Genomic DNA, 12,128 nt, shown 5'->3' with positions numbered 1-12,128 from the left:
TCCTGGGTCACCCAATATTTTTACCATAGGGACTCATAATTAGAATTGTTGTTATTATTGTTAATTCCATTCCAAGTTCTTTATTTATTGAGAGACTTTATTTTTTTATATGTGGTGCTGAGACTCAAACCCAGTGCCTCACACAGGTTGGGTGAGTGCTCTACCACTTAGCCACAATCACAGCCCCCATTCCAGGTTCTTAAGAAGAAACCTGACAGCCAGATCTTAAAATCAGGTTTTTGCTCCCTTCCTTTATATCACAGCTGCCTCAACCTGTTGTAAATTTTATATTAAACTATATTCATTTAGATTAGTATTTTGCATAATGCTAAATATAAATTCTTTGTTTTTCTCAATGTCTGACTTTGTGGTTGGCAAACAACAAATTATCAAATGAAACTGTAGTCTTTAAGCTTTCTAAAGCCAATAGGCAGGAGTGAGGCCCTCCTAATAGGGTGCTAGCCAGCCAGGAAGGAAGCTGGGGAAAGTTTCCTCCCAGGAGGTAATTAATTCCTATTGGCCTAACACTCCAAGTAACCCTGAGTTAGGAGGTCCCAGGAAAAAGGTGTCTGTTCTTTTTCCTTTGCTCCCCTGGAGAATTTCACAAAAGCTTTTATTCTTATCACCCCTGTAGAGTAAGCTAGTTAGGGCCTCTGCTTGTGTCCAGAGGACCAGATCTGAACATATGTAAATGAACTCAAAGTCCATGGATAGCCCAGAAGAAAAACAAATGTAGATTATCATCATTTATGAGCCCAGTGATTAGTAACGTAAATAAGATCTAAAAACCACAACAACAAATCTTAGAGGATAAGAATTTAAATGAGCTCAGTGGTTTAGTAATTTGAAAAAAGATCTAAGAAGAAGAACAACAAAATAATCTTAAAGGAGGACAAGAATTTAAAATGATGCCGTTTAGAAACCCAAATTTATCAGGCTGACACTGAGGGAAAAAAAAATGGGCTAAGACATAAGAAATCAGTAAGCCTGTGTCTAGGTTCTGCTCCTGACTCTGCTTCTGGGAAAGACACTCAACTTTCTGCCTAGAAGCATGTGCCTAAGGAGAATAAAAGACTAGTGTCATTTACCCAATGACATTCAAATGAAGGCCTTTCTGGTGAGGGTATTCTATTAAGCAAAACCTTTACCAGCCCTTTCTTACTATCCCAGTAAAATAACTGATGCCAGAAATTGGACTCCATGGCTCTAGAGAGGTGGAGAAATGAAGCCCAAAGACAAAAGGATCTATGTTTAAGGGTTAATTGTAATGAACTTCTAGGGCTGGACATAGTGCCTGGCATATAGCAGGTACTCAGAAAATGAATAGATGGTAGATAGACTGATGGAAGATCAGGCCTTCCCCAGTGGTGGTTAAGGACCTCTGGGCAAATGAGACCTGTGGTTGAGTTCTTATCTACCAATTAGCACTGTGACCTAGACAGATAATGCTATAAGCCTTGATTTCTTTCTGTGTAAAAAAGAAATACCTCTTCAAGGTTGTTATGATTAAATGAGAAAGTGCTCATTTCAGAGTCTAGCACATAAGATGCATACAATAATCATCAGTTATTTTTAGTACTAACATTATGACCACATCCCTCCTCTCCAGACACAAAACAAGGCAGCTCCTAGGTAAGAAACCCACAGGTGAGATTATCTGTTAGCCTCCTAGAGCCTTCGGCCTCTTCTGACTCTATACTACCTCTTCATCCTGGTTCCCCACAGCAGAAACTGGAGACTCTTCATGGGGTCACAGGCCTTAAAGTGATAACTGGGAGAGTCCATTTTTCTGCCTCCTTTATGCTGAGACCTAACCTAACCTTGGCCTGTGCAGTTGGGGGAAACTGACAGGCCTGAGCACTGCAGCTGATAGGACTCTGGCTTGGCCAACTTACAGCTGGGAACACCATAGCTGTCATTCTTTCTGTAGCCTAGAGGGAGGCTGTAGCCCTCACGAGGGTGGAAGGCTCAGAGCTGGCTATGTGTTGACCAGGAAGATTGAGGGTATTTCTAAATTGCCTCACTGGATCTGTGTGTATTTAAGACATAGAACTCTAAAAAAAAATTTTTTTAGATGTTGATGGACCTTTATTTTATTCATTTCATTATATGTGTTGCTGAGGATAGAACCCAGTGCGTCACACAAGCTAGGCAAATGCTCAACCACTGAGCCACAACTGCAGCCCCTGCACATAGAACTTTTTACTTAGGATCTGGGAGAGAAAGATCTTTATAGTGATCTTTACTGGTGCGAAGGTGGAGCAGACTGGTTACTTTTGTCTCCCAAAGGCCCTTTCAAATTTAAGGGACCTGCTAATATCAGATTTCTTTTGGGCTTTCCTAACAGTGACCGGTTTCCTTTCATGCAGCTTGATGCAGCAGGAAAGTTTGAAAATGTGACCCTGTTAGTGAGTAAATGTATTTGTATTGTTTGTCTCTAAAGACAAACTGACTGTCAAAAAGTGACCAGACAGCCACAGAAATATATGCAACTCTTGAGAAAACGTCAAGAAGCTGCCTTTTGCAAGGTAAGGTTATAATAATGATCCTTGACCAAGGAGTGAGGGACATAAAGTAGTCTAGCCAATATATGCTCATTCGACTTTACATTTTTCAATTGAAAATCATGGGGTGACGCCTCCCCTCTACATTAAGGGGTTGGAACACTTCAGAAGTGTCATAAAAGACCTTTGGCTGCCTGCTTCAGGTTACCCAAAGCTGAATTTCCTGCAGGTGGGGCAGGCAGTTCCACTGAGAAAAATATATTTAATGATATTATATTATGGCTTAATAATCGGTATTTATCAAAGGCAAAACCAATAATCTTCCAGAAACTTCATTTCCCAAGCTGCAGAATATCTACAATACTAAACTACACCAATTCCCCCTTGCGGAAAAAAAGGCAGTCCAAAACCTGACCCCAATAGGCAAGAGAAAAAAATAACTTCAAATGCAAAACAGAGAGGTACTACCTGCCTCTCCCAAAAACGCCCTGTGGGTGAGGCTGAGAATCTGTAGAGTCTTCCCTCTCAATATATTTTCATCTAGAAGAAATCTCTATGCAACCCCATGCTTTTGTCTCCTGCAAGTTTATAAGCAGCCATTAGTGACCACCAGAGACCAAACGCTAATTACCAAGACTCTTTTGATCTCTGGGGCCATTTGGCCCGGACACAAGCTCCAGTATAGTTTCCAGCGAGTCCAGAGCCTGCGAGTCCGAGGATGAATCTACAGTTAACATACCAGCCCAGGTCTGGATCAGACATTCTAAATTTTCCACGGACCCTCCCCCATTTTAAGGAAGTACGAACTGTTGATGCTGCTGCCTTAGTGTGCTGCTAAAAGAAAAGAAGCCCAGCACTTTTCTTTGAATTCAGGGGACAGATTAGGGAAATAAGTTTTTAAAACTGTCCATGTCCACTGACTCCCTTCCCCACCTTCTTCCTTCGATTCGTTTGTGCAAGTTTCTTCTTTTTTCCTGACACCATAATGGGATTCGCAGTGGTTTGTGTAACGAACAAAAGTCACTGCCAAGAGAAGCGACTAGAACAGATCACTAAAAGCAGACGGAGAGGGGTGGGTAAGAGGTGGCCTGGGAGGAGGATAATGGGAAGCCGGTCTCCTTCCCATCTGGTCTCCAAAGCCCCCTTCATCTTCCAGGTAAAATGAATGTCCCTTCATCCATCATCCGCAGTGAACGCCCTCCCCCAGGCGAGCCGACAATCTTCTCTCTGATTAAACCTATTAGCCCCGAGCTAGGCGGCTTTGTGGAGCCAACTGAGGCTCTCCATTGTGGCCTTTGTCCGCGGAATTTAAGCATTTACATAATGCATTAGCACGGAACTCAGCACAGGGTCGGGACATCGCGTGGCCAGTTTATCAGCAGCTCCCTCACATGGCGACTCCCGGGGACCACCCTCGCGGATGCGCCTGGTTCCGGCTGCAGACGCATAGTGTTTAGCCTCCCGTAGGCACTTCAGGATCGCTGCGCTTTAAGAGAAATCGGTAACGTTTCCGTGAGTAAACCGAAGCTTGGGCCGTGTGACCCTAACGCCAGGAAAAAACTAGACATGAATCCTCCTTTCCTGGTGGACGTTGGGACCTCACGGTTTTTCATGCTGACGGTTGGACTGCCGCGCGCTAAACGGCCACTGGTACTGTGGAGCGCAGAGGGTCCTAGAGTTCCAATCGCCTGCGCTGGGATCCTGACGCGAGGGTAACAACCCCATCCACCCGTGTTCTTCCTGAAAGCACCAGGGATCAGGACACTTTAAGGGGGCGGGGGAGATATCATTTTGAGAAAGAATTTGCAGGCTTTCCAGGAGCGCACACTTGGCAGAGTGAATGCAAACTCTTTAGGAAGCCAACGTCTCTGGGTATCCATCCCTTCAGAAGGAGTGGTCCTACTCAGAAATCGCGCCCAAGGAAACTTTCCACTGAAGAAGATTCCGAAGTTTTGAGAACGCGCCCCAGTCTCAGGTGCAGGATCTGTCGCGTGGCCACGCCTTCGGCCTCTAAATCGGCCGCCTAAAGGCCAGAGTACTTCGGGCTTCAGTGCAAGACAGAACCCACGGCGAAAGGGGAACAAGGTGCAGAACGTGAGAGCTCTGACTCTGCTCGCGGGCTTCCAAAGAACCCTGGGTCCTGCTACCTCCGGGCGGGGAGCAGTGCTCTCACCAGCACCCAATCAGTGCGCTCGCCGAGTCAATGACCGCGTTCGTCCCGCCCCCTCGACGGTGATAAAAGCCGCAGCGAAAGCAGTACTCTGGACTAAGGCGCGTGGTTCTGCACCCCAGCACCTTCCGCTAGGTGTGCTGCTTCTCTCGCTCCTCAGAGCGTGGGTCTCACTGTCCCCGCGGTCCGCAGCCACACTAATTCCTCACCCTCTTCAGTCCGCAGTCAGAATTGGCAGAACTGCTTTCCAGGCTTCTCTCCCTTCCCTCCTTTTTTGTCTTCCTCCTTAGCAGTCGCTTTACCTCGCGGCTTTGGGTCGCTGGCGGGCTTGCAGGTGAGCAGCCGCGCAGCGCCACTGTCTGGAGAGTTTACCTTGCACAGCTGGACTCGGGCCAGAGCAGCTGCAGCAGCACCTCTCCCAAGACTCGCTCTTCCTTGCAGAATGAAGAACCCGATGCTGGAGGTGGTATCCCTGCTGTTGGAGAAGCTGGTCCTCTTCTCCAACTTCAGGCTTTTCAGTTTAGACATCCCGGGAGAAGAGAAAGGATGGAAAAAATTCTATGAGGTCAACTGTTTCCTCCGCGGCGACGTACTGGAAGTGCCCCGGACCCACCTGACCCACTATGGCATCTACCTGGGCGACAACCGTGTCGCACACTTAATGCCCGACATTTTGTTGGCTCTGACCAATGACAAGAAGCGCACGCAGAAAGTGGTCTCCAACAAGCGTCTCATTCTGGGCGTCATTGGTAAGGTGGCTAGCATCCGCGTGGACACAGTGGAGGACTTCGCCTACGGAGCCGACATCCTTGTCAATCACCTGGACCAGTACGTCAAAAAGAAGGCTCTGCTCAACGAGGAGGTGGCCCGGAGGGCTGAGAAACTGTTGGGTCTGACCTCCTACAGCCTATTGTGGAACAATTGCGAACACTTTGTAACTTACTGCAGATACGGTTCCGCGATCAGCCCCCAGGTCGACAAGGTAGGATGTGTGACTCTAGGGAGTTGGGCTCGGTGGGGACGCCCCCTACCATCTCTGACCTTTTCTCTTCCCTAGTAGCAGGAATCTTGTGTACTTCCCCCACTATTTCCACACCATTCACCATTCTTAAGAGTTCTAGATTAAGTAAGGAAAGCTCTGATGTTTCTAAGGGAGACAAATTAAGTAAAATAAATGTCGAAGAGCCTTGCAGGATATGCTCAGGAAAAGGCTGTGGCCATGCAGGACCGCTTCCAGCAAATCCAGAGAGCAGCCCTGTTATTGCTGCAGAAGTCATCAGATATATACACAACCATAGTAGTTCAAATGACAAAGAGCAAGTGGCTGAGGGGTCTCAGGAAATCTTTTGCAGGTACTTGCAACTTTTCCCAAGAATTGCAATTGGAAGGAAGGTGTGCATTGTATTTATTTAATCCATAATATTATAAACAAATTGTGTGCCTTTAAAATAAGGAAGTGTGCATATTTCTCCCTCTGTAAGCTCTCTGGAGTGAATTCCCTTAGCTTAATATAAACTACCAAAATGTCCTGCTATTAAGAGGACATCCCTGATAAATCCTTTATTTCTGTTTTTTGCTTCAGAGAAGTTTTTTCCTTGTACTGTGAATCTTTTCCTGTATTGACTTTAATCCCCATCTAAATCCCTCATTGTTAACCATCCTTTATCCATTAGCTCCAAAGATAGTTAGGGCATTTACAAGTTCCCCAGGAATCAAATCTATTGATTTTTCAAAAAGAGCTCTTTAAATGTTAGAAGGTAATTTTTACAGGTACTTTGAAAAAATAGTATTACAATTTAAGATTCTTAAATGAACCACAAATCCAAGGGGGTCAGATTGTTTTCTTTTGGAATCTCTTAACTTTTAAAGATAGTCAACATTTTAAGCCTCCTACTTCATTTGCAATTGGAAGCTTTCTCAGCCTTCACTGTAGTTGTTAAAGAGGTATTGTTAATATTCACTCTTCTTAATGGAAACCTGGGTGAACACACTCAATGAGTTTTCATATTCCTGTTCACATTTAGATGAAGAATCTGAGTAAATATAAACGCATCTTAGATTTTTAATTGCTCCACATCTTACTAATTTTTTTACCCAAATGGGAACTCCCCGCCCCACAAAGCATGAAAGTATTATGTTTTTATACATTGGTGTATGAAACCCCTGTAGATTTTTTATAGAGCTCAGCCTCAATCTAGGAATTCTTTCCCAAGCAAAATAAAAATACAGTTAGAACACTGTGAAATGATTCAAGAATCACAGCTCCAGTCCAGGCCTGTTTAGAAATGAACTTGCCCACATTTACAAACACTGTCTCTAAAAGTATACAAAAGGAAACACGTCAGATTTACTTAAGAACCAAGCAAATCATTTCTCTAAGGAAAAACAGTATTTCTATCTAGTAATTAGGAGTTACTTCTCCAGGGAACACATGGAGCACTGTATTATATATTTCTACAGAAACAGAGTACAAGTGCTTTTTAAAGCTAGTAAAATAATCTGCATAAATAACTAGTTGTAGTAGTTTTTCATCTTTGGAAACTTTGTCAGGTTTAGCAGCAGTGGAGAAGTGTTTTAATTACTGTTGCTGCATAGCACCTCTTGTGAAACTGAGTTTTTGTCTTCACTTTGAATGGTCTAACAAACAATTTTGGCCACAGACTAGATTTCCTCAGGGGGAAAAAAAAATCTTCATCCCCAAATTTTCTAATTCTAAGAACTGTTTTTTGAACTTTCCCAGAGAGAAGTAGGCCATTCATAATAAAGAAGTTCTGCTTTTTAGAAATATAAGGAATTATTTGATTCTGGATTCGATTGTTGAAGTCTCCATATTCAAAGCTATTATCATCTTAACATGAGCGTGTTAAAGTGGTCTCTTACTTAAATTCATGTTGAAAAAAAACAACAACAACAACAAAAAAACCCACAAAACTCTCCCAAAGGTTTTCCCTCAGAAAAACACTGCAGTTAGTTTGAAAATGAACTGGGAAAGAACCTTTTAGTTCTTTGTGATAAATTCTTTTTACAAGTTTAGAAGCCATAAAACTAAGAGATTTTGATATTGCTTTTGATCATCAGGATTTTGTAAATCATAATTTTATAATTATACTTTATAAATCCTTTTAGTTAGTAACTATTACAATGCCTTATGCTTTTTCTACTATGATTTTTTTTCTGACTTTGCTAATACTGGTTTTTCCTTTGCCAAAATGAATGTGAACAGAAAATTGCTCTACATCTTACTATTTTTTTTTACCCAATGGAAACAGAAAATTTTTCATTTTCTGTGAATTCAGCACTCACAAAAGTGTCCCTACAGGCTTCTTGATCCCTTTCTAGAAACTTCCTACTGTTCAGTACCTCTAGAGATGCCTCCTGGGCTGATGGCCAACTGAACAAGAACTGGAACATTAGAAATGAAATGCTCTTTGAGAGAAACTGCTTCAGGGGAGAATTCGCCCCAGTCCTTAGTTTGCCTTCACTAGTAGGATGAAGAAGAAGCAAGTATAACTGTATCAGGACAACTTACTTACCTAAATATGCCTTCTGGTATTTCCAACCTCCTTTTCTAACTGTCCTGAAAAATTCATTCATTTTGATCATCACCACTTTTAAGACAATGTACTTATTAACTAATGTTTTAGTTTAGTAGAAAAGAAACAAATCAGGGCTGAGGTTGTGGCTCAGTGGCTGAGTGCTCGCCTAGCATGCATGGCGCACTGAGTTCGATCCTCAGCACCACATAAATATAAAATAAAGATATTGTGTCCATCTAAAACTAAAAAATAAATACTAAAAAAAGAAAATAATTGTTAAAAAAAGAAACAAATCAAATGCTTGACCTATAAATAGATCAACATCTGGATGATTAACAGGATGTTTCTCTCTTAAATAATATGTAAAAGTATGAACAGGGATAACTATGCACAGTTAAGATAGTATGTTAAAATATACAGTCATTCACTGAGAACAAATTTTGAATGGATCACTCCTGTGAGGACAGAGGATATGGCAGTAATGTTATCTGTTCACCACAGACTTTATTTCCACCAGAAGTAAAATTTAGCAGTTTTATGCCTCATCAGTTCTGTGTTTAGGAAATATATCTTGAAGGAAACATAAATCTAGAAAACTACCCTGTTTTCTAGTTGACATCTTTCTTGACTTATTTAAAATAAATGAAAATCAATAAACAATTTTTCTCATTGCTTAAAGTCTAAAGTGGAAATTATTTTTTACTAGCATTGACTATTAATATCTTTTGCTATCTTATGAGCAATTTAACAGAAGACTTAATGATTATTAAATATGAACCTTATAAAATTCAGCATAACAATCTATGATATAAATTATAAGAAAGAAACTTCACATTAGTTTTGTAGAAAAGAAATACTTAAAATGTAATTCATTATTATAAAACTTGATTAAGGAGCATCTCAAAATCCCATGTAATGTGAATTTTATCAATAAAGGTCAACTAGGAAAAAATTTTTAAAAATATAGAGTCATGCATCCTTAATGACATGAGAAATGCACAGTTAGGACATGTCATCATTGTATGAACATGATAGAGTATACTTACATAAGCATTATCATCTTACTGGGCTATGTTCTATGTGTGGTCAGTTGTCAACTGAAATGTCACTATTGTGACTCATGACTATATTGAACTTGTTTATTCTCTCCTTTAAGAACTTGGAAACCAGCTGGGCAAGGTGTGCACACTTGTTGTAATCCCAGCAGCTTGAGAGGCTGAGGCAGGAGGATGGAGAGTTCAAAGCCAGCCTCAGCAAAAGTATGGCGCTAAGCAACTCAGTGAGATTCTGTCTCTAAATAAAATACAAAATAGGCCTGGAGATATGCCTCAATGGCCGAGTGCCCCTGAGTTCAATCCCTGATGAAAGAACTTGGAAACCCAGCTGCGGATGCAGCTCAGTGGTACAGTATTTGCCTAGCATGTGCCAAATCCTGAACTTGAGCCTCAGCACTGCAAAATAAATAAACAAATTAATTAATATGGAAATATTCCCAAGGCTTTTGGAAGCTAAAGCAGGAGGATTTTTTTTTTTTTTTTTAAGCCTCAATGTTCTAAGCCATCTTGGTCAATATAACAAGAAGAAAAGCTTTGGAAACCTCACTGTCCAATACTCTATAAGACACTATAAGAGAACTTAAAATCATATACAATGCCATGTTCTGGAACAAGAGCTTAAATCTAGTATGAATAGAAAAACTCTTAAAAAATGATAATCGTTAAATTGTGGCAGTGACAATGATGAGGTAGAGATTCTCAACAGTGATAATAATCATTATAATACTTTACATTTATATAACTTGTAGAAGAATATAAAATACACTGTTGCATAGAAGATCTCATTTGATCCCCACAGTCGCCATGGTATTTCTATGAAGAGGAGTTGACAGGTTAAGTGACTTATTTGAGATCACACGGTCAATAAGAGGTGGATTCAGGAATTCAACAGAGGCCATTGCTTCCAAGTAAAATGGTTTTTCTAAGAAAAAACTACACGTTAAGAGAATGCATTACTGAAGGTGATTTCCAGTAACCAATTTATGTGTGCATATAATTGATGGTGAATATAATATATTTAGACAGGGAATGGGATATGACAACAAAATGAGACTAATTTTATGCCTTCAGATTTTAAGCCTTATATAAAGTTATTACTGACATTGAGCATATTTAGAATGGTGAATTAGAAAAACTGAATTCCCCCTAACAATAAACTTAATTCTGTTTTTTTACACAGTATTAGAGATTTTTCTTATGTAATTTTAGAATATGCTGTTAATACTAACAAGTATTTGAATATTTTTAACCTTTCATCCTGAATAACTTTTAGCTTTCTGTAAAATTCTGTATTTTAAAATTTATTAACCTAGTTGTTTGTTGTAATATTTCACCTATTCAGGATATAGAATCAAGAAACTGAGTTATCTACATTTTAAATTTTTTCACGTATCACAAAGGAATTTCTAGTTCTCCTGGTAGACAGAAAATAGTTGTAAAAACTGTTTTGCTATTTGTTATATGTGATTCTTTTAGGTTTAGCTACCTTTCCTAATATTCTTAACTTTTATTTTCCAGTTTTTTGAGATGCTGAAGATAATTATTCGTGATCAGAGAAGTGTTCTTGCTTCAGCGATCTTGGGATTGGTGTCTATAGTCTGCATGGGCCTGGCATCATATACTACCTTTCCTGCAATTATTATTCCATTCTGCTTATGGATGGTTGCCTAATTACATGTCCCCACATTAGTGTGTATGTATTCTCCATGTAAATGTATTTATATTTATAGAGCACAAATCACTGTAAGCCTTGTTAAAAAAAAAATGTGACCTGTAACCCTGTGTTCTGGATAAAAATGTGATTAAGAATCACACCAAGTGCTTACCATGTAAGCCCAAGAACAAAGGCTTTCTGAATCTTCTCAGGCAGTTCTGTTGCAAAGCACCATCCAAACCTTGGAAAAGTGACAACTTGTGATAGAATTTGACAGTACAAGAAAATCAGCCCCTAAGGTGATGATGGCCAGAGGAGATTATTTGTGTTATGTTTTTCTTCTGCAATCATTGTTGTGAGTCTTGAATTTGAAGATTGGAAGACTTAACAACTGTGATAATCAAATTAATGTAAGTTTATTTTGTTTTATTGAAAAACTTAACATTAAACTGAAAGCATTTTCCAAATGCAGATGAAAACATGTTTGATGATTGGCTTAAAAGAACCACCACCAAAACACAACGTCCTTTTTCTTGCATATTATATATTATCCCAAGCAAGTCAAGAAATTTTATTTTCATTACTTGAAACTATTCTAGGCAAAGTTAAAGTTTAATGAACAGGTAACTGACCATTAAGTGTGGAAGTCTGTGTTTTCCTAAAGAAATTGCTACAATCGCATTAAATCTGATTTGATAATTTAATCAGAAGCCTGGCATTGATAACTTTTTCCTTTTATGTGTCAATATTGTTATTTTAAATCTGAGAAATAAATAGATATGGATTAAAATAATTTGGATATTGGACATATATGTGTGTGTGTGTGTGTATATATATATATATATATATATATATATATATATATATATATATATATCAAATGTATTTGGAGATATCCACATATGCACTAATTAAAAGACAAATTAAGTTTATTTTTGATTGCCCTATTATACTGGTGTGGTTATTATAGGGTATCTGTTGAGGTGAATATAAAAGCAAGTCCAATCTGTTTTCTTGTGCCTTGAACCTATAGATATATGTAATCACATATTGAAGCCTTTACCAGTAACGTATGGTATAATTTTTTTACAGATTTTTTTTTTCTGGTCAGTTGTCTCCATTTCATTTCTAGCCATACTTTATGTCCTTAAAATAATGATGCTACACCAGAATATAAAACCCAAATAAGTAGGACCAAAGGAAATTACT

General features: G+C 39.5%; 1 protein-coding gene across 1 annotated transcript; it reads left to right on the top strand.

Annotated features, from left to right (window-relative positions):
* Window positions 1-4,743: 4,743 nt before the first annotated feature.
* Lrat (lecithin retinol acyltransferase) lies at window positions 4,744-11,757 on the top strand. Its single transcript, XM_046459056.2, has 2 exons — window positions 4,744-5,656; window positions 10,784-11,757. The coding sequence occupies exons 1-2, from the start codon at window positions 5,117-5,119 to the stop codon at window positions 10,934-10,936; spliced, it is 693 nt and encodes a 230-aa protein (XP_046315012.1). The 5' UTR covers window positions 4,744-5,116; the 3' UTR covers window positions 10,937-11,757.
* Window positions 11,758-12,128: the final 371 nt, after the last annotated feature.

This window comes from Marmota monax, unplaced genomic scaffold, assembly GCF_021218885.2.
Source record: "Marmota monax isolate L192 unplaced genomic scaffold, Marmota_monax_Labrador192_F-V1.1 WCK01_AAM20220418_F8-fsc00002, whole genome shotgun sequence".
NCBI lineage: Eukaryota > Metazoa > Chordata > Mammalia > Rodentia > Sciuridae > Marmota > Marmota monax.
Note: the sequence above shows the minus strand (reverse complement) of the source record. Positions and strands in the feature narration are given on the sequence as shown.